The sequence below is a fragment of the Miniopterus natalensis genome, chromosome 5 (genome assembly GCF_054644295.1).
Source record: "Miniopterus natalensis isolate mMinNat1 chromosome 5, mMinNat1.hap1, whole genome shotgun sequence".
NCBI classification, from domain to species: Eukaryota; Metazoa; Chordata; class Mammalia; order Chiroptera; family Miniopteridae; genus Miniopterus; species Miniopterus natalensis.
The window spans coordinates 62370382-62394029 of NC_142085.1; the positions used below are offsets into that span (position 1 = coordinate 62370382).

Genomic DNA, 23648 nt, shown 5'->3' on the forward strand with positions numbered 1-23648 from the left:
TGTCATAAGAAATTAAATGTGTGCTTCAGAAGGTGCTCATAAGGTTAACAAAAGATCTTCGGAGGATTTTTTGTTGTTTGATTTCTGACAGATCTCTCCGGAGTTAGGCTTTCATTTGGTCCCTGCGTTTGTCCCCACTGAGCGAGTGGTTGTGCAGGGGGAGGGCTCTCTCTCTTTTTAAATTGTGCATCCATTTTTGAAATCTGTCCGTTTCACAGGTGAAACAATTACTTAGTTTCATCACTTTCAAGCTCAAAAGCATAGACCCACCTAAAGTGACTTGGAACAGTTAGTAAGCAAACTGTGACTGCCTCGAAATGCCCAGAGACTCAGGCAGGCAGCCCCTGGGGAATGGGGCAGGAGTAGCCATGGCTGCCTGGATGGTCCGACCGCCAGAGAACCAGGAGGGCTCCCGGCGTGGCCCTGGGCAGACGCCTCACTCCTCCCTGTGGGACAGCTTTCTCACACTCACACGCGGAAAGATCAAGCGTTTCCCCTCTCAGCTCTCCATGGAACAGGGGCCCCAAACAAGGGACGTGTAGAGAGGAACTGGCCACTGCGCTCAAAGAAGTCAGCCCCTGTGGTTCCTGGCCTGTCTCCCTTTTGGCCAAGGCGTCAGTCCATTGCCGGCCAGGTCTTGGCCTCATGTCGGGTGCCAGATGCCACAGTGCCGTTCCCTTTGGGATCCCTGAGAGCTCCCCCCACAGCCCAGGCCTGCAGTTACCTTCCACAAAAGGTCCAAGTACTCACTTTTCCTGATTTTTCTGCCTACTTGATGAAGTGTCTTTCTGCGGCGCCCCGCCTGAGGGAACTTGGAACTGTACAGGAAGATGGGACCTGCCTCAGGCACGGAGGGAGGGGAGGGAGGTGGGGTTAGACGGCAGGTCCGAGTTCTGTGCAACACAGCACCGGCAGCTGTGAAGCAGAGCTGTGATGCCTGCTTTTAGGTCTGAAGACCCACCGTGGACGGGGTGGGGGTCAGCCTTGCTGGGAACTGAGACAGGCTTACCGATCCAGGGATCCAGCCCGGGATGGAGAATTCAGCCGCAGTCAGAGGTGGAGGTCACCACGCTCACATTTGGGCGTCCAGTGATACCGTCTTCGTGAATGCTTAAGCATGGTTGTGGACCCTTTTTAAAAGTCAGGATGCAGAATAGGAACAGCGAACTCTATCGTTTGGGCAGATGTGGGTGCAGAGAGGCTTCCATGAGGAAGGGTCATCCTCAAGGAGCCTGGCCGAAAACCGAGAGCTCTGCTCAGGGCAGACGCACAGCTTCCTTTAGTGGGTTCCCATTAATTATTTTTCCGTCTCACTGCCGCTCAGATTTTTCTGTTTTCATCTCTCTTCCCTTTTAACTCTAGGAATGCAATTATTAACTTCCAGTCTCCGAAAAGGAGTCTGTATCTGCCAGACTTTCAGACAGGCAATAATTGGGATGTTTTTTATTGTCCTCGTGACTTTGCCACAGGCAGTGTAGCAGCCAGTCCTTAACTTCTGTCCCCCACCCTGGACTAAAACCGCCTCCTGCTGTTGCGATGGTTGTAACATAAAGAACCCATCAAAATAATTTTTATTGATGGCGTTTATATAGAGAGTATATCCCATTCCCTCTAGGATTTAGCTACATTTTTTCAGCATGTCAATAAGAATGTGATGGGATTGGTGTCTCTGGGGTAAGGGTGATTAAAAGAGTGTGTGTGTTTATGTTTTCTTTCTTTGAACTTCTTCCAGAAATATTTGCATGCCTATCATGACTTTGGGAGGATACAACCAAATTATAGAGTTTTACTATAATGATGTGGGTTTTTTGGTCTAGAAAATCATATGTTTTGTATAACAACTCTGTGTGATGACATACACACTTACCTATTTGTGTAAAATATACACAATTTTGCAACCTTTCATTTCAACTGTACCATAAACATAAAAAATAAAATTATAATTGTTTAGCCATGAGAAAGGAGGACATCCTGCCATTTGCAAGAACATGGGTGAACCTTGAGCCTATTGTGCTAAGAGAGATCAGACAGACAAAGACAAGTACAGTATGAAAGCACATATGTGGAATTTAAAAAAGCCACGCTCATAGAAACAATATAAAATGGTGGTCACCAGGGGGTGAGGGGATGGGTAGGAGAGATGTTGTTTAAGGGTACAAAATTACAATCAGTGAATAAGCCATAGCCGGGAGATGTAATGCACAGTGTAGTGAGTATAGAACAGTGTTGTATTAGAACCATGAAACTTCCTGAGACACTGGAACTTAATTATCCCAAACACTAAAAAGAGATGATAATTATGTAACATGATAGAGATGCTAATTATTCCTACAGTGGTGATCATTGTATATTTAAAAATATAAATATTTAAAATATATAAAATATATAAATATATCATGAACGTGTTATACACCTTAAACTGACACAGTGTTATATGTCAAATAGATTTCAACTGAAAAAAAATTCCAAACAGTTTCTTAGTGATAATTTAGACTTGTGTACTTCATTGTTTTTATTAGAACTCATTGGAATGCTGTAGAAATTTAAGGAGAGATTCATATCATCACCATTTGGAGAGGAATACATGTTATTTTTTCCTCTAGGAAATGATAACCGTGGTTAGAAAAATATTCTGATTTATTAACAGCAACAATTTGCTAGTTATTTCACTTTTATTCTTAGGTTTGTGAAACAAGTATCTTCACTTTGCAAAGAACAAAGAAATTTCAAACATATGTAAACAAACAGAATAAGTTGCAGAAGTCAGGCACAGTCACCTGACTTATTTAATTTTAAAAAAATACTAATCATTCTATTTTTTTATACAAAAATGGGTTTAGTATAAATTGCCTATGTACCATGCTTGTGAACACCATTAACATTCATAAAAATCCATGTATTCATTACACTAATGATTTCCTTTCTGGCTTTTCCACACTTCTCCTCCTGACTTCTTCATGATATTTAAAAATGATAGGATGAAATATTTTATTTATCTTTATAATCAGTGTGTTTTTTAAAACACAAAGTGTGTTAAAAGCATGTTTTTAAAAACACACTTGCAATTTAAAGAGTATTTAGAAGTCCACCACATGCCAGGTATTGTAGGAGCTGCTGGAGATAAAGTGCTGGAGAGAAAACTTCCTACCCCTCTGGGACATAGTGTAGAAGGAAAACAGACATTATTTGTTCACTTGTTTTAATGTATTCATTTATTTATTTCACAAGTACTTACATAGCTCTCGTTATATGCTAGATACGCTTCTAAGTAATTTGCAAGTATTAACTCATGTAAGTAATTATATATGATGAGTGTTTCTAAAGAGGGAAGTGATCTTTTTTATTTGGCTTTCACTGTAATTTAACAACAGGGAACAACAGTGATTTGAGGCATGAAGGTAAACACATAGCATTTCTCTCTTGTTCTCAAGACGTGAGCCCAGGACAGGACAGAAGAGGAATCCTACCTTCTAGAGCAGGAGAGGAATGCTTAGTTGGGTTTATGATCGTCACCTGAATCTGTTAGCAGTTTGGACCCTCGGTTGGTTTTAGCCAGTGTCATCAATTTTACTCACTTTGAGTTAGAGGGGTCTGTTTCTTTTCCTCTCCTTCCTTAACCTGATGATGTGGTTGCTGTGGACTCTTTCCATACTGTTTTATTTTGGGAGAAGTTGATGAAGAATACCTGTCTTCAAAATCTGCTTGCTGCCGTGGCCGGTTAGCTCAGCCAGTTAGGGCATTGTCCCAATGCACCAAGGTTGTGGGTTTAATCCGCAGTCAGGGCACATACAACAATCAACCAATTAATGCATCAATAAATAGAACAACAAATCTCTCTCCCTCTCTATAAAATCAATCAATAAAATTTTTTAAAAATCTGCTTGCTAATTCCTTTTTTCAGAGAAATTATTATGTCTTGCATATATAACTTTTAAGATGACAGTTAACAAATTATACTTTAACTTAAGTGGTCTTAGGAAGACATTTTGTTTTTTTTAAGCTCCAAATCTAATTTTTGTCCTTTGAAAGTTCATTGAGCTTCCTATTGCTTTTCAAGCAACTTATTCTAGAAACAATATGTAATACTCTTAATTGCATAATTTATACTAAGTTATTTCAAAAGGCTTTAGAAATTATTCTGCTTTCTTATGAACTTTATTTTACAAATCAAAATAAATTATATGGGTTACCCAGAAGCTACTGTAAGAGAGAGATAAATGTATAAACTGAATGAGAATATAATGTTTACCATGCATTGGACAGTCTTTTAATTCTGGAACCTCCTTAAAAATGGGAATTTGACAGTTTCTTTGAGCAAAATATATGAGGCCCCTAGAAATCACTTTTGTGATAACTTTTTTTACTACCTGTCTTAGTTGGTAACAAAATACCACAGACTGGATAAGTTAAAAACAGCAGACATTTATTTCATATAATCTGGATCTGGGAAGTCCAAGATCATGGTGCTGGCATATTCAGTATAGTGGCTGGTAAGGGCCCACTTCCTGGCTCATAGCCTTGTCTCTGTGTCTTCACATGGTAGAGGGACAAGCAAGCTCGGTGGGGCCTCCGTTATAAAGGCACTAATCCCATTCAAGAGGGCTTCACCCTCATGACCTAAGCACCTCCCAAAGACTGACTCCTAATGCCATCGCATTGGGGCATTAGGATTTCAATATGTGAATTTTGAGGGGACACAAATATTTAGACAATTCTTTAAGCAAATTTAAGAGGCCCCCAGAGTATCACTTTTGTGATAAAATTTTCTTTACTACTTAATGTATTTGACCTTTGTTCCTTAGTCTTATTTTTACAAAACCCAAAACCTATCTCTTGGGTTGTCCACAATTAACTAGTTCTAGCCTATTACTTTTCCAGAGTTAGCCCCTTTCCCCCCTTGGCTCATCAATATAATCAGGTTCACTATCAGTCTCAGTATTAAACAAAATTCCAGTTGAGTGATGGTTACAATCTTACATATGTGTTGTCTGGTGCATTTGACCATTAATGGAAAAAATGCCACATACCAATTCTTTGTGCTGGTCTAAATTTTGAAATGTGCCAAAAATGTGCTTTGTTTTTAGGACCATATTGTGGAAGTATGAGTGTTCCCAAAGAACTCTTGCTGAACACCAGTGAAGTAACTGTTCGCTTTGTGAGTGGATCCCACACTTCTGGGCGGGGCTTTTTGCTGGCCTATGCCAGCAGCGACCATCCAGGTATAGCAGAAACATCAACACAAACCTGTAAACCTTTATCTGTATAAGAATTCCCCTTGCCGCCTATCACTATCTCTGGGCAGAATTGTGACCTGAGATACAAAATTAAGATGTGAGGAAAGAGGGGAATGCAAGCTCTGAACTGAACACTTTTATAGGACATGTTAGATCTATCACCTGACCTATGTGGAAGAGAGTTGATCTCATTTTCCTGGTGTGCTTGGGTGGAGCATCTTTGGGGCTACTGTCCTGACCTTTCTAAGGCCTGGCTATTCTCTGAAGCCCTCTGCCAACCCATTTTTTAGCTGAGGACCAGCCTTTTGTCAAGTGCCCACCCCCCATTACACACACACACACACATACACACACCCCAGTTCACCAGCATGGAGGCATGTGAACCTGAGCAGGATGTAGTCAACTATTAAAGAGCCCACTAACTACGCAGCTGGCACCTGAGCAGGAGAGAAGGGAGGCACCAACACTGATGAGAGAGAAAAGCGTGGGCTCTGTCCAGGCCTCTTATACTCCAGAGTAATTACTGTGCAGCCCACTTTGTGTCTGCCCAGGGCACAGAGGTGCCCAGAATTTCTACATTCAGTCCCCTTTGGCAGAATTACTCTGGGGAGGGGGAGCACCATTCATTCCCCTCCCATCCAATCAGATCTGACCAAAGCCAGCAGGCCCTAGCATGGCTAGTGTTCACCATATGTTACTCCCTAAGAACTATTGAAAAGATTAAGGAAAGAAAGAACTATTTATTGCAAGTGTGGAATATTTTGGAAACTATACTAGGTTGATAGAAATCCATAAAAATCCATAGTATCTTAGCATCTCCATTGCTGAGTATTAGTTTGGTTCCATACCCAAAGATCACCCTCTTTTTACGTCCTTGGTCCATAACGGTCAAAGTTGAGAGGCTATTTGTGTTCTCTGTAAACACCTGGTTCTTGGTCACTCAGAGGCTACTAGCTAAATTGTTAAATTACAGTGTTCCCGAACCTTCTCTATGAACCACATTGGGCTTTAAAATTGTTTTGCTTCTGCCACGGGAGGTTATACACATGATCTTGTAGGCATGTAGTGGATAGCAACTAACCAATGTTGGCTTTTCTGTTGGGAATAGATTCTGTTGTCACTCACTGGACAACCACTGAAAAGCCATCATAGGTGGTAGGAAAGAGAAATGAAGGGAACTGTTGAATCCTGAGGACACTGTGCTCAGTTTTCTTTCTTCACTATGACCCTTTCCCCATATGGAAAGTGAAGGGATTATAATTTAGGTTCTTTTTTTTTTTACTTAATTTTCACTAGATAAAGAATAAATGCTTTTTAAAAATTGTCTTTTTTATTTTAAAAGAAGTCTTTCAAGCATCCTAACTTCCATTCAGTCTGCTAATTACAATTATCTTTATGACAGATTTAATAACGTGTTTGGAACGAGCTAACCATTATTTGGAGACAGAATACAGGTAAATACAGGCTGTGCTGCAGTTATATGTTGTTGAACATTTTGCTTACCTTGACATTAAATAAAATATTATTTGTACTTAATTTTAAAAATCATCTATGTAGTAACTTTCAAGGAATAGTATTTGAAATGGCTTCTTATACAGCAGAGGTAAGCAAACTTTCCCAGTCAAGGGCCAGGTAGTAACTATTTTAGGTTTATTTCCAGGTCATGCCGTCTCTTTTGCATCTATTCATACAGTTTTGTTGCCGCTGTAATGCAAAAGCAGCCGTTTTTTTTTTTAGATGTAAACAAATGAGCAAGGCTGTGTTCCAATAAAACTTTATTTACTACAACAACAAGCAGCACCGTGAGTCTGGCCCTTGAGCTCTGAGTGCTGACCCCTGAGTTCCGCTGTAGCACCAATAAGCCATAATGGAGTCTAGAGTGCATTTCTTACCTGGCTTGCAGTGGGAGTGACTTTTGTTAATTCTTTGACTTTTGGAGGATGTTTACTTTGTCTTTCTCACAAATGAGAAACCTACTGAGAATTAGAGATGAAAATTTCCATCCCAGCTTTAACTGGAAAATGGCTTAATCTCTTTGAGGTGCATTTCCTCACCTGTAACATAGAAGAGCCTAGAGCAGGATTTCTCACCCTTAGCACCACTGATATTTGGGGTCAGATTCTTTGTTGTGCAGGGCTGCTTTGTGCATTGTTGGATGTTCAGCAGTAACCCTGGCCTCTGCCTCTACATGCCAGTGTGGTAACCAAAAGTGCCTCCAGACATTCCCAGATGTTTCCCAGTTGGCAAAATTCACACCCAGTTGAGAACCAATGATCTAGAGATCATTGCCAATAACACTAACAATAGCTATAACTCCTTAGAGTGCTTTCTTAGTGCCTGGACTTAGCATATAAATAACTCATGTGAATGTCCCAACATGCCTACAAGGTAGGTTCTTACCCCGAAACAGAGGCACCAGGCAGTTCAGTAGCTTGCCCAGGACCGCACACTTAACAAGTATACCCAGAGTCAGACCCAAGAGTGCATGGTCTTAATCACCTCGAACATTCTAATAAATGAGATTATTTTATTTGCAGAATCAACTCTAGTGTTAATTAATATTAAGTCTAGTAGAGAAAAACAAAAATAAAAATGACCAATAATTAAACATTGCCCTGTAAAGTTGCCATTCATCTGATGTAAATTTACGCTAGCATTCTCTGAGAGCTTTTCAACCATACCTATCTGGGGGTGACGGGGCTCTGGGCACCAGTGATCATTCTCTGTCCTCCTAAAGAAAGGAATATATGAGGCCTGCAGAGTGAGGTTATGGTTCCAGATCACCTAAGCCAGCGATTTTCAACAGGTATGCCGTGGCACACTGGTGAGCCACAAGAATTTTTAAAACATGCACTACCTGACTATTTATTCAGGGACCGTGATCTCTTTTCCCTTAGATTGTCAAATTAAAAAATGACAGCAGCCAACACAACAGTAGCCATCCAGCGTGAATGAATCAAAATTATACCTATATTTTTTGTCAGATTGACAAGAAATATTCTTTTTTTTTTTTTTTTTTTTTTGAGAGGAAAGAGGTTGAAATCACTGATCTAAGCTGTAGCCCAACCGTTTGTAGTGTTTAAGTAAATATGAGGTCTGATGCCTAATACAGGTCCACAAGTCCTTATTTATTAATTATGAAATGCAGAAAGCTTTAAAAGTCAAAAGGTTTTTGTGACTCATTTGGTGGCAATACCTGATTAACGTGATCTTAAATTCATTTGATGGCAAAATTGGACTAAAATTAAGAAGTCTATTTAGTCTCTATGTATTTGACTTAATATGACTATTCATGTATTTGACACAGAGATATTAATGTTTTTGATTAATATGTGTAGACCTCACAGGGTCTTACATCATATACATCATTGGAACTATTTTACTTTCTAAGATGCAAAAAAGTCTGAATTCTGAAATACGTCTGGTTCTACGGATTAGGATAAGGAGCTGTAAACCTGTAGTAGGATTCCCCATTATTTTTATTTCTTAATTCCTTGATCATTGCTGGAATGCTGGACTCTGTTAGGACAATGGGAAAGAATTGTGAGTTTATTTGGGTAGTTTTGGTAATCATATGTTGTTACTCATCTCATTTGCTAAGTCATCAGGAGGAAACTGAGAGGAAAGGAAGTCAAAGCAGCTGCTATTTTGGAATCTGTTTGGGCTAGTACATTCTTTTTAAACAAACCGAGTAAACATTGTAATGCAGTGTATATAGAAACAAGGGCATATGGCTTTCATCTTCAAAGTTGTAATTGTTCTTATAATATTTTGACTTTCTTTTTGCATGTTTTTCATAGATGTATAGCTGCCATTCATAGCCTATTGATATGTTGACTCTTGAAGGAACTACAGATGAACTTAAGGGGTGTTAAATGCACTCTTCAGGGTCACACAGCCAGCTGGGTGGTACCAGTGCATGGGGCACCCGCCCTAGGCCCTTCCACCAAACCACATGCCATGAAATATTTCTGGAAAGTTTCTTGAAAAAGAACTGTTAAGTAAATGGGATCCTAATTTTAAAGTATACCTTTTTAAGTCAAACTTATAGAAAAGTAGTTTGCTAAGGGCTGGAGTATAGGGGAAATCGAGAGAGGTTGGTAAAAGGGTATAAACTTCCAGCTACAAGAGGAGTAAGGTCTGAGGATCTAATGTGTAACAGGGTGACTGTAGCTGATAGCACTGTGTTGTGTAATTGAAATTCCCTAGAGAGTAGGACTAAATTATACATATATATATGTATGTATTTAAAATGCATGTATATTTGTATATAAAATTACATGAGATGGTAGACATGCTAACTACATGGGTAGCATAAGTCATCCTGATGTACACTTTAAATATTTTACAGTTTTGTCCGTTATACTTCAATAAAGCTGAAATATACATATACAGCTTTTTTTCTGACTGTAAAAGTAGTTCATAACTAATGTGACCATCGCTGTCCAATACCAGCCATGCATGGCTAGTTCAAACTGAGGTGTGTTTTAAGTATAAAATATACCACAGATTTTGAAGACTTGGTACACACACACAAAAAGGCTGAAAATACCTCTTTGATAATCTTTCCTGTTCATTACATGTGGAAATAATATCATTTGAATATATTGGGTTAAGTAAAATATATTATCCATATTAGTGGGGTTTTTTTTCTGTTTCTTTTCACTTTTTTAATGTGGCTAGTAGAATATATAGATTTACATATGTGGCTTCCATTATGTTTCTATTGGATGTTGTTAGTAGACTGAATCAAGATATTAGAGTTACATAACAGAAAGTGGAATTTTCTCAAAATCCCACTAGAATCCAGATGTAATTCCTTGTCTTTTTATCCACAGAAAATAGAAGTTGTTATTTTACATATTTTAAATATATCTTTATAAAAACAAGGTCCTGCCATATATAGTATTTAGAAATTTTGCTCTTTAAAAAAATATTTCTTGGACTTAGGATCAATTAAGATACATTAGGGAAGCTCGTTGTTTAATAAGGTTTATAGTGACTCCTTATATAAAACAAATAATTATGTGTAATACTTGCTTTCAGAGTAACATTTTATATTAATCTGTGTTTTTATAAATCAGGTTTCTGACTTGTCATTAGAGCAAAGTATTCCCTCCTGTGTGTACTATGGAGAGAAATGGTTTTAAGTATAATTTAATACTTTTAAATTTAAGTATAATTTAATCAAATTTAAATTCTTTTTTTTTTTTTTTTCTTTTAGCAAATTCTGCCCAGCTGGTTGTAAAGACATAGCAGGAGACATTTTTGGGAACATGGTGGATGGATATAGAGATGTAAGTGATTGAGGGGAATTTTATGGCAGGGAGGAAATTAAAAAGAGCAAGTGCTGTCGCTGTGCCTAAATTCATTACAGAGTAAAATCAAATAAGATATAAAACAGTGCAGATAGATATACAATTCTCTTTTTTCTGGGATTAAATGAAATAAAATAATAAGTATAAGAACCGAGTTTATTCATGTATTCATTCCTATTTTTAGCATTTCTCATTAAGCACAATGTAAATGAAATGGTAAAACGAAACCTTTTTCAAGACCTAAGAATATAATTCCATCTAGTTTTAATAAGAGGCCATCTTTTTGTTATACTTTATTTCTTTATTGTAACGCTCCATTTGGTTCATGTAATGATAGCCAAGGTCACGAACATTCACATCACAGAACAGTGACAGTGTGCCTGGGACCAGTGGAGCCCTCTGCCCTGTTCTTATATATTATCCCCCTCCCTCCTTGCTCCCCAATTTCTTATGCCTAATGAGACTTTCTGGGTTATATACACTTTTCCCAGAGAGAAATAAATTCACAAGAAGTCATTTTTCTAAAGTATATGTCCTGTCTCCAGAATCACAGTCTTTCATTTCTTACTATTTACAGATTTCTATCCTGGAAAGCCGATACCTGATTTTTTAAATGTTACATTGCTATTTAAAATAATTGAGTTTACAGGAATGTGCTTGAGTTATTAGAAATGTGATGAGACTTTCCTAAGAGTTACTGGCATGTGTCTTCAAGCACAGGGAAAGCATTCTAGAGCATTCATGTTCTAGAAGACTGATTCTTCATCTCCAGCAGGAGGGAAAACTTGCCCTTTTTTGTTGTTGTTGAAAGTATTACAGATGTCCCCATCACCCCCCTGCCCCTCCCTTTTTGCTGTTAGCACATCCTGATTCTGGAAGCAGCAGCTTTTGTTATTTTGGTCTTTATTTCCTTTTCATGTATTGTCTTTATTTACAAGATTCACACGGGATATTCATTTGGCCTATAAATTGTTTGAATCTTAAAGTGATCTATACTACCTCAGTCTGAAGATAAGCTTGGCACAGGCTATTCCTAAATGACTTCAGGAAATTAACTAAGAGAAATAAAAAGTATAGTTTTCCCCCCAGTGATGGAAAGTTTTTCTTTATTATTTCCGGTACCATGCAAGAAACTTAAGAATTATGTACAATTTGAGAGATAGCATCATTTTTTTCTTACTTAGTTGTTTATCTTGCCTCCTCTTGACAGATTTATTTTTCAGCGTAATAGGTAAACAAATGGTTTCCTGCGCAGTAGATCTGCATACATGATTTGCAAGTGCTGCAAACAGGTTTCCTACTTGACTCACTCATTGGTTTTACACCGTTTGCTTTTAGAATGATTTTATCTGGAGGGAAAATTTGTATTTTGAAAACTAATCTCTTCAAAGAAGTCTGATTAGTGCCTTTTTTGTATATTGTGGGTATACCAGATATCTATTGCTACTTAACAATATTACCGTAAACCTAGAAGCTTAAAACAATACATGCATTATCTCTCATGTTCTGTAGGCTGTGAGTTTGGGCATGGCTTAGCTGAGTCCTCTGCTTCAGTGTCTGAAGGGTGCATCCAAGGTGTCAGCCAGGCCTGCAGTCTCATCTGAGACTTGACTGGGGAAGGAGTGGCTTCTACGCTCACATGGTGTTGGCAACATTCAGATTTTCTGATGGAGGAGCTCAGTTTCTTCCTCGGTTTTGGCTGGAGGCTGTCCTCAGCTCCTTGCCTTGTGGGCCTTCCAAGGAGAGTTTCCTAACAAGGGATTCTCCTAGCAAGATTGGTTACAATCTGTCTAGTCATCCTCCCACACAGGTCTGTGCTCATGGGAACCGAGGACCTGGGCAACCCATTGAAAAGTTCTAGTCCGTCCTCCAGCTCCACTTCCCAATAGGCCAATTTCAATCATAGGGCCGCTGGCTACTCAGCCACTCAGGTGCTCCTGCATGGGTTGTCATACCAGACAGCAGTCATTTAGTGTTCTGACATTATTTTGTTTTAAATGCCTACTTAAATCTCTAAATGAAGCGTGGTGTATAAAGTTCACCTTCTCAAATGGCCCTCAGTGTGTACATCTGGTAAACCAAATGTAAGAAACTCTGATCAGTTATCTATTTCTGCTGAACAGTTATCTATTTTTCCCACCCCAAAACTTAGTGGCTTAAAAAAACCCCCTTTTATTGCTGATGAGTTTGTGGCTCAGCAATTTGGGCTGTTCAGTTCTTTAACTACCTTTGCCTAGAACAGCTCCTGTGGCTGCAGTCACATGGTGGGTAACCTAAGGCCAGAGGGTCAAAAGTTGCCAGATCGTCAAAGGTGGCCTCACATGTGCAGCAGAACAAGCTACATGGCCAGTTAGAGTCAGTGTGGGAGGCGACTGCACAAGGGCATGGTCGCCAGGAGGTGTTATTCATTGGGGGGACCACTACTACCATAAAGTACCTACTTACCCACCTAGTGGATAGGCTCCCAAGTTAGTCAGGGGACATATGGTGACAGGTGTCATTGAGATAGTGGTATGTTAACATTTGTCCTCCCCCTTTTACTTTTATGTAAATGAATTATAGGTAAACAATGTCATGGGTCGATTAGGGATCCTGACCACAAGTTATAACAAAGTGGAAAGCTCCCACTATATTTTAAATGCATTCTTGAGTAAGCTGCGAGCGACAGTGTTGCTGTGTTTCAGAACTCTTTACTGTGCAAAGCGGCCATCCACGCAGGAGTCATTGCAGATGAACTGGGCGGCCAGATCAGTGTGCTTCAGCACAAAGGGATAAGTCGATATGAAGGAATCCTGGCCAATGGTGTGCTCTCAAGGGAGTAAGTACTTTGCCTTTTGTTTTGAGTGGAAGGTAACCTAAAGGCATGCTCAGCTCACAGTTTTGGAAGACCAGCAGACAAGTGATACCGAGGGTTCGTCGACTGGGAAAAGTGTGTGTGAGTGTTACGGCAGCATTTTAGTGTCTGTGAGGAAGGTTAAATGCAGCAATAAAAAAGATCACTGGGCCCAGCTGGCGTGGCTCAGTGGTTGAGCATCAGCCTATGATCCAGGAGATCTCAGTTCGATTTCCTCCTGGTCAGGACACATGCCTGGGTTGCAGGCTCGATCCCCAGTTGGGGGGCAAGCAGAAGGCAGCAGATCAATGACTCTCATCATTGATATTTCTCTCTTTCTCTCTCCCTCTCCTTTCCTCTCTCTGAAATTGATAAAGATATATTAAAAAAAAAAAAAAAATCACTGGTTATGCTGACAGGTAAATTAAAGTGGCACACATCTGAAGTCCCAGGGCAGAGGAGCATTTCTACTCAGGTGCTTTATGTGGGAGAGAGCAAAGACTTATTCCTTTTTAGCTTTTCCTATTTCAGTAATTTATTGGTTAATCTCTAATATTAGCAAAGACACTGAAGGGAGACGAGGGGCTGAAATAAACCTACTCTGAACTAGGGAGCTCCCCAGAGACTCCTAGAGACACTCTCCTAATGAATAATAGTTGGGAAGTGAAGAAAGATGACTTTCGTTAACGTTGTTAACTTCTGTTTGGTGTTACCCTCTGCTCTTTTGCCTTCATAACAGAAAAGTGTGTCAATTACTATAACTGTTTCAGCCCCAGCTTTTAATGCTTTTAGGTTTCCTCAGCTTCTGGAATGGAAAACTAGAGCCATTAGGACTAAATATAGGCCGGCCTGTGGTCCAGATGTCCACACACGTAAACAGGCAGATGGAGCGGTCCAGGGGGAGGCTCCCTTTGGATGGACGCCTAGTGAGGGAAAAGTTTTCCTCAAGCCATTGTGTGTCTCTCTCCTCCTCACTCCCCAGACAGGGATGGCTTCCCACTACTGTGACTCTGTTTTTTTGACAGGTTGTCACATAGTCTTGGTTCTGAGGGTATAGACAAAACAGGGGCTATAGGCATTTCAGGATCCAAAGTAGGAACAGTGGGCCAGGACCTGCTAGCCTGGAGGCCACGGGCCAACGAGGCTTGAACAGATGGAGCCGGAGAGCCAGCGTTTCAGCCCGGTTCGGCGGAGAGGGGAAGGAGAGGGGAAGCAGGGGCCGCAGTGAGGGGAGAGCCTGCAGGCATCTTCACAAGGCCAGCAGGCCCCGGGCTTCAGGGGACGAGGGGCAGAGTCAAGGCCTGAGAAGAAATGCCAGAGGGGCGTGCTGGTGGCTGTCAGCACCCCCCGCGCACACCCAGCTCACTCTAGCCGGCTGGCGGCGGGGGGCTGAGGAGAGGCCGAGCTCGCACTGGCGGCCCCGCGTTAGGGTACGGGGGGGGGGGGGGGGGGGGGGGGGAGCGGGAGAGGCCGTTCCGCTGCAGCCCTTTCTCGGGCATTGCAGGCAGCACTGCGTGTGCCCCTGAAAGGCGGCGTCCACCAAGGGCAGGGTGCTCGCCGCACGCCCCGGTGGGCAGGCTCACCTCTTTATATTTGTGTCCTTTGCCTGCCATGACCTTCCCATTTACTTTCCCCTCTGGATAGGATTTTTTTTTTTTTTTTTTTTTTTGCAACAAGAGGCCCCAAAGTGTTTTTTTCATATTATCTGAACATTCAAAGACAAATTAGTTCTAAATTTGTGCCAAAGTTAAGATCTAAAAGCTTACAGATGTCTTTAGAAACTAAAATCCTTACTCAAATAAATAAAATATATACGTGTGTGTGTGTATACACATGCACACACATATGTACTATATATAAATGAAATTTTATGTACGTTTTATACATGTTCATGCGTACACGTGTGTGTGCGTGTATGTTTTCACTGAATGTATTTGCCTCAGACTCTTTGGAACATTAAAATTATATCCTTATTTATAGTGAAGGTGATTGTTTGTGCACCGGAAGTTTTAAATGTTAGCTTGACCCTGACTTTGGAGGATCTGTTTCTTTTTATGTTTAGTATTTTTGTACTGATGCTGGGCTGCTATTTCCGGATGACATCAGGCTGCGGCCTGCATTCGTTGAGTGCTGCTGTCTTCAAAATGAATGAAAAACTGGCCTTTGGCTTTAAATCTGTTTTTTGGAATCTCTTGCCTGTGTCTGTACACATTTGAACGCTTCTGTTGTAGAAATATAGGATTTTCTTTTCCTTTTGAAGAAGATTAAAACTACTGAATAATAGTAAACATTATGTTCTCAATGACTCCTGCAATATCGATTGAGCTTAATACATGAGAAGCTGCTTTATATAATTTGAAATGAAACTTCAAAGCAAAAAACGAGTTACAAAAATCTGAAGCATCCATGAATTAGGAAAAAACTTGGCTTCACAATCCATATAATTATTTGAATAGATATTCCTAATTTCATGTTGGTGTGAGGAGACTGAAAATCCAGAATTCTATCAAGGCCCCTCTTCCTTCTAGCTCTGTGGTTTTGCACTGGCTTTTTGTCCTGTGAGAGGAGTACACTGTAGGCCAGGACAGTCTTTTGCACTCATTTAGATTCCCAAATCTTCAGGGAGCAGTTGTTTTTATCTGGGCTGTTTTGCTGTTGGGGAACCAGTGTACATGCGGTCATTGAACTTCTGTTCCCACACACGATTGTTTGGTGTTCAGGAAAAAACACAGAAGGAAGCATTGCAGCTGAGGAAGAAAGAACCCCTAAAGTAAATATCCAGGGTTCTTCTGGGGTTCATCCGGGGTCAGGTTGCTTCCTGGATCGGGGGAGACCAGAATGGAATCAGGAAAAGGCTCTGACTTCACAGAGAGGATGGTGGCTGGAACCAGAGGCGGAGGCCTTTCTGTTTATATCAGACTCTTCTTGATTGCTCCTGTGGCCCTCGGGGAAGGGAAGGCGGGCAGTTCCTGGAATCTGATTGAGTTCATTCACCCTAATGTGCAAAAGCCTGGGAACCCCAACGTCCCTAGGGCATTTTCTTTTTTAAAAGAGGACACGTACCTATAGAATTCTAATTCTCGAAATCTGGTATTCAGTTAATACAAAAGAATGAAATGGAAAAACCTATCCCGGCTGATAATGGAGAAAAGTCGGGAAGGAGCTGTTAGTAGCTGAGCCTTCTTGGCATCTTCTCAGGGGTCACCCCAAAGTTATCCTTCTTACCATAACTTCTCTTTTTCAACAACAACAGCAAAATTTTAATGTGGCCTGGAAGTGGGAACAAGTTTAGGCTCTTAGGGTTGCAGCTGTATTGTTTGGGTTTATTTGGGCCAGATTTCAAGTGAAATACTTAGTGCAGGAACATTAGAGAAAATGGAAAAATTAATCAAGGAAAGGCTCTAAATAAATCTTAATAAAAGTTTAAGTACAAATTGCAACAGTGTGCATCTTTCTTGAAAGGTCAGGAGAGCTGGTTCCTCCTCCCAGCTTTTCTGCTAAATGTGAACTTAGTCAAGCCTCCTGACCCAAGTGGATCTGAGTTTTCTCATATGGGAAATGGTGCCTGCATTTTATTCAGCACCGAGATTATAATAGAACTTTTATGTGGAATACCTGGGTTGATGGAGTCTCTGCCTGAGAGTGGACAAAGAATATGAAAGAGAATATTAATCCAGAAGGTTTGACTACCTGTTACTTCTAAGAAATACAATGATGGGAAGTTACCTATACTCTGGTCTATTTTGGGGTTCTCTGGGATCTCACCGTTCTGTACTCTTTCTGTCCATTACTGCCACATATAATTCAGAGTTAAACATTTAAAATATAAATTGAATTCTCAGATTGGAAAATAGCAGAATACATAGTGACATCTACCTTTTTGTGTTTACCTCTAGTACCTAATATAGTAAGAACTATGTACATAAGATTAATCTTGAGAGTTCCAGATTTTCTATTCATTGTATGTATTTTTATACCATTGAGTTGGTGATGGATTTTTAGAAAGTTAAATATGGTGTTAGGCCTTAGGAATCTCGTCTCTTATGAAGAAGACAAGTGCAGATCAAGGCTGATTTGATATGCTCTCCCATGAGATTAATACAGGCTGTAGAGCAGCAGGACTCCGGGGGCCAGGGGTCAATGCTGATGAACTAGAGAACTGTCTTAGAGCAGTGAGGGCCAGTTCGGGCCGGTCAGTGAAATGCTTTGAATTTTCTCTCAATGACAGCTGCACCTTGTCATCCAGAAGCAGGCGCTGGTTCATGGCTGGGTGCTGGTTGCTGCAGTGTGATTGGAGGGAGAGACCGGGCTGAGGCTGTTCAGAGCAGCGTGCTCGGGCAGGACCCCTCAGGAAAGGAGTAGAGAAGACTGCAGAGAAGGCAGCTAGCAAATGACATGCTGTTCTTCCAAAAGTGACCAGGCTTCTGCATGTCTCTCAATGGCCCTTGGTTGTTGACAGTGAGTGGGACATTAACGGTGACTATTAAATCAAAGGAAGTATTCAGGACAGTGATCCTTTCTGCCTCTATCATCATATACTAATTAATTGGGATTTAAGGTTGTTCCTGAAACTGTATATCTATCCGTATATTTTTTCTCAGTACAGTGATTTTGATTCAAAAGCAGTGTCTCAGAGTCCTACTCACTTGTCACCTAGATGAAATTAGGAAAGTTGCTTACCTTCGATGGGCCTGATTTTTTTTTTTGGTGGGGGGGGCTGATATTCTTGATCTATAGAATTTCAGTGCTGAAGATGATAAGAGTGGCCTTGCTGGGTGCCATGAAGGTCCCTGGGGTGTGGGAAGCTCTATGAGCCTGTGCTATATAGAGCTGTGTCAGTCATTAAGGCTCAGTTAACCAGCTCACTTCCCCGTGTTTGTGTTTACTATTTCAGTGGTTCCCTGTCAGATAAGCGATTTCTGTTTACCTCCAACGGTAAGGACCATGCTTTTTTTAAGAATCTGATATTTTTAAATCTTCGTGGTAGTTTATTCTTTCATATCCCTCAGATGATATAGTTTAAAGGATTTCCCTCCACCCCACTCAGATCACACATCACCAAGTATGCTGTGACTTAAAAATACACAAGACAGTAGGCCCTAATTAATATTAACGTTAAGCAAGAAATATTTTCCTTTATAATCTTAAGCTTTCTCGAACGTTTGCCAAAAAGAATGAAAGTTGAAATGACATTTAAGATAAATTCCTTTATGTTTTAAGGAGAACAGTACGGTGTCTTCCTTGTCCAGGAAGAGGAGTGTAGCATTTATTTGGTCCCTCCACATTGCCTCAGACATGGTCTAGTGACCGTCCTAAGCGTGGATGTCGGGTACGAGGTACTGATCTTCAGAGCACCTCATGTACCTGCTCTTCAAAGTACAGGGAGTGGAGGCCCCCTCTGATCAAGGGCGAAGCACCTCAGCGTTTGAGCCTTTAAGACACCTTGCACTTTGCTAAAGTCAGGGTGAATTTAGGTTAGAAACAGAAATCTACACTGGGGACAGAGAGATGTCACTTATAGGGAATGTGACTTCCATGAGGTCCATTAAAAAAAAAGCAGCAACCATTTCAAGATACTGCAGTACAAATGAGTCAAATGCAAGTCTGAGTCATTCAAACACTGGTAATTAAACAGTTGATTTGCTATCACAATGGAAGTAAAACAACTGTTTCTAGGTGAGATGGGCTGCAATTACATTTTTGCTTTCATTTTGTTTTGTATCTGAAATATCTTAGTTCCCTTTTCTCCTAGGTTGCAGCACATCCTTGAGTTTGGAAACTGACGGGCAAATCAGAGATTCTTCTTCCTGGCAGTGGGTGGATGAGTTTGGAGAACGAGTTCATTGGTCTCCTGGCCAAACCCGGCTTCAGGACCAAGGCCTGTCATGGGCATCGGGGGACAGCAGCAAGAACCACAAGCAACGAGAGTGGCTGGAGATAGATTTGGGAGAGGAAAAGAAAATAACAGGTATTGACCCAGGTGCAGTTTCACAAATGCAAAATGACTTGCGGTTGAAGTTGTTTCTGATTCATGTAGATGCATCAAAGTCCGCTACACCTTCGTCTTCACCGGGTCTCTGGGGTTGTAAATATGAGTGTGTGGATTAGAGCTGATGCTGCAATGCTGAACCTTTTTATGGCATCTCTCAGTGTGAAAACACTCACCTGTGATCAGGTTTCTCAGAAAAGCTGGCCTGTGAAATGATTTGAGATTTCACATGAGGGGGGAAAAAAATAAACCTGAAGTTAAAACATATGCTATATCTAACATATCTTAAAAACTAACCTATAAATAATATTTTCTTACAAGGAATTAGGACCACAGAATCCACACAGCCAAATTTCAACTTCTATGTTAAGAGTTTTGTGATGAACTTCAAAAATAACAACTCCAAGTGGAGGACCTACAAAGGAATTGTGAATAACGAAAAAAAGGTAAGAGAAACTCTGGAGGAAAGAACAGAGCAGGAGAGCAGGGCTCCAGATAGTTTATTGCCCTGTTTCCAGAAAACAGATTCGCAGCACCACGTTAGCTAGGTAGCTTGGCCTTTCTTTGCAAAATCTTGTATCTTTGATATCAAGAGTGTCTAAAAAAAAAAAAGCAACAGACACAGAATCCTGGCTTTGGTTTCATGTAACCCAGTAAGAATGGGTCAATAAAGACCTAAAAACTAACTAAAAGAATCTTCAGGTAAAAGTTACCTGTTTCCACAGGTGTTTCGGGGCAACTTCAATTTTCGGGATCCTGTGATGAATAATTTCATCCCTCCCATCGTGGCCAGATACGTGCGGGTCGTCCCCCAAACGTGGCCCCAGAGGATCGCCTTGAAAGTGGAGCTCATTGGTTGCCAGATTACACAAGGTAGGAGTCAGGGGGAGTCAGGGAGTAATTCAGTTCTGGTCATCTCCTGTCACAAATTGCTGTTACTAATGTGGGTTTTCCGATATCCCTTCTGTTTCAGGTAACGATTCATTGGTGTGGCGCCAAAGCAATTCACATTCTGTTGTTTCCACTGAAAGAGAAGATGAGACGATCACAAAACTCATCCCTTCTCAGGAAATGCCCACAGGTAGAGCACTTGTTTTGTGATTTCCTCAGGAGTTTAATTGGTACTCCAACCAGTATTACAGTGCCTTCAACAAAATTCTTTTTCTTTGTATGTAAGTGTTTGGAAGCAGATGTTTCAGAGGCATCTGCACATGGGTAAATGATGTACGTTTACAATTATTGCAGTATTGTAAGTAGAAAAGATAGGGCTTGCCCTTCAAACACTAGGTAAATATTTTATGGAAAAATAATAGCACATCCATGAATGGTATACTCTTCAGCCATGACAAAGAGTGTGTTAGTAATCTAGAAGGCTCTCTGAGATAAATTGACAAGTTAAATAAATAAGCAAGGTAGAGAACAGTCTATAGAGCATGCTAATATGTGTGTAAAAAAGGAAAAATAAAGATATATGTATTCATTATTTCTGGAACAATGTCAGGAAACATAATTTGGCTTTCCGTGGAGGAGAAACAGAGGTAGGAGATAGCCATTGCTCTCCATACCTTTATATACTTTTTGAATTCTGAACGTGTAAGTGTATATAATTTATTCAAGTAATGAACAGTAAAAGTACATTTGTTTTTCAGAATATAAGATAATTTGCATATTAATTTTATAAAATTTGGGAGGATTAGAGAAATAAAAATAATACAAATATAAATTTTATATATCAGCATACATAGATACTCACCAAATTCTAGTGCATCCCATCAATTATATTTATAACTTTGAGACAAAATGATAGCACAGCATAGATTCTGTTCTGTAGCATATATTTTTCATTTAACATTATATTATGAACATTTTTCAATGTTATTAAATAGTTGAAAAATATAATTATTAATATCTTTATAGTATTTTTCATATGAAAATACCATTATTTAGTGAACTATTCTCCTATTGTTTAAGTTGTTAAGTTTCCCCCAAGTTTCCACTTTTATAAATAACACCAGCACGGATATTCACATAAATCTTGTTCCTTTCTAAGTTCCTTATCCTAACTTTCACGAGCTACACTTTCCCACTCCTGGTTGTCTCTATGTTTTCTTCCCGGGGATCACAAATAAAGCAGGGCGGAGAATATATATTTGTCTTTTAGTTTATATTCATTTCTACAAGCTCGGGGCCTGCTGTAGTGCCTGGTAAATGACCTCCTTTTTTACAGCAGAAAGAGCTGTAGGAAGACATGGTGTGTTGTTGCACGCAGCAGGGTGGAAGTGCTGCTTGAGGTCATCAGGCTGTGTTTCCTTTCAGGCCACAGCTCCAAAGCTCTGGTAATGAGAAGCCCAGGGTCCCCAGGCTTCTGTTATTGTCCAGGTCCAAACCCGCCCCCTGTCGGGGAACTGGCTGCGTGAGCCAAGAGAAGACCTCCACGCAGCTGAAATTCTTTACCTGTCTGAATAGCTCCTGCCTGGGTGGGACAGCTGTAAACCTTCCCCTCAGTTCTCACTTTTGGAGTCTGATGTGGTCTCAACGAGCTCAGATAATCCCTGAAGAACATTGAAAACTGCTGTTTGGAATGAAATCTTGCCACCTGTGACAGCATGAACGGACCTAGAGGGTATTATGCTAAGTGACCTAAGTCAGACACCGAGAGACAAGGACCACGTGATTTCACTTATATGTGGAGTCTTAAAAAAACAAAATAAGTGAACAAACAAAACAGAAACAGACTCATAGATACAGGGAGCATGTTGATGGTTGCCAGATGGGAGGGGAATTGGGGGATGGGTGAAAAAGGGGAGGGGATTAAGGTGTGCAAATTGCCAGTTATAAAAACAGTCACAGGGATGCAAAGTACAGCATAGAGAATATAGTCAATAGTATTGTAGTAACTAGGTATGGCTTCAGATGCCTACCAGACTTGTTGGGATGATCCCTTTGTAAGTTATATAAATGTCTAGTCGCTATGTTTTACACCCGAAACTAATATAATATTGTATGCCAACTGTAACTGAGAATTTCTTCAATTTTTTAAAATGAAAAAAGAAAACTTCCCTTAGAAGCAGGGGGCAGGGGATAAACTTTATTTTCCTAAACCTTAGCCAGAATTTTGAATTCTCTGTTTTTGCTTTCCAATGTCAGCAAAGGCCTAGCATGTATTCATTTTCCCCATGTGTTAACCCTTGATGACTTTTCAAGTCAACGTTGAGTTTGAGATCGTGAAATGTGGTTGCAGGTCGTGTCTGTTGTAATGTGCTGCTTCCACTCTTAGGAGTGAACGTCGCAGTGGTGGTTACCCCGCTGGTGCTCCTCCTTGTCCTGCTCGTTACCGGAATGGCAATCTCTGCAGTCCTCAGAAAGTATGTGACTTTACATTTTTAAATTCCATCTCCAGTTCTGTAAACAATCACAAAACCCAAAAGTTTACTCTTCAGTTGCTCATGTGTAGAAAAGCAACATTACTTCCTCCAAGATAAAACGTTAACTTGCAGTTTGCAAACGTGTTGGATAGAGGTAGAAAGTATCAAGTATTGTGTTGTAAACAATACTTATCATTTGGAAACATTTCCAGTAGGATTTTTTTTGTCTTGATAGGAAGAAGAAGAAAGGAACTCCTTATGCATCTGCTAAAGCTCGGAAAACAGGTTGGTTGAAATCTCTGCCTACAATTTTATTCTGTCTTTGAGGAAGAGACAGGATCTGCTGATTAAAAGCACCATTAGGTCTTCTAAAATAAAATGAAAATAAAGCCTATAGCCTTTAAGTTAGCAAATTTATAAGGAAGGAATATATTGTATCTTTCTAATTCAGAATTTTTAGGAGTTTACTTTTACTTTTGTTCAACATCATTCCATCATTTATCAACATTCATATATATATGTGTGTGTGTATATATATATGGCACTGGAGTTTAGGCAATACATGCCTATCATTAAGGAGAAGTTATAAAAGCCCCATCTGTGAGCTCAGCATTGTCCGGCACTCAACACCTGCAGGCTTGCATTGTATTTTCCTCTCTGGGAAGTCGGGGAAGGACTAGACAGGGCTCGTGTTTAGGCGTCAGAGAACCCTTAGGACACAGAAGGCCCGAGCAATGCATCAGCAGCAGTCCAGAGAGAGGGCAGGGGGGCAGGACCCCTGAGAATCTCCGAAACAGCTTGGGACTCCACCTCACAGGGTCTAGACGGCCAGCTGTGTTGATTCCTTGGGGTCACAGATGCTGTGGAAACCCAGGGCCAGGTGGTCTAACGGGAAATCTGGGGCCTGAT

The 23648-nt window shown here is 40.4% G+C and overlaps 1 protein-coding gene across 1 annotated transcript in view; it reads left to right on the forward strand.

Annotated features, from left to right (window-relative positions):
* The window catches only part of DCBLD1 (discoidin, CUB and LCCL domain containing 1), a 53351-nt gene that overhangs the window by 26988 nt on the left and 2715 nt on the right, over positions 1–23648 (forward strand). The window contains 11 exon segments of the mRNA XM_087817580.1: positions 5085–5219; positions 6637–6688; positions 10459–10531; positions 13237–13370; positions 18280–18320; positions 19138–19353; positions 19696–19820; positions 20100–20247; positions 20348–20455; positions 22652–22739; positions 22975–23024. Of these exon segments, the coding sequence (XP_087673706.1) occupies positions 5085–5219; positions 6637–6688; positions 10459–10531; positions 13237–13370; positions 18280–18320; positions 19138–19353; positions 19696–19820; positions 20100–20247; positions 20348–20455; positions 22652–22739; positions 22975–23024 (1170 nt within the window).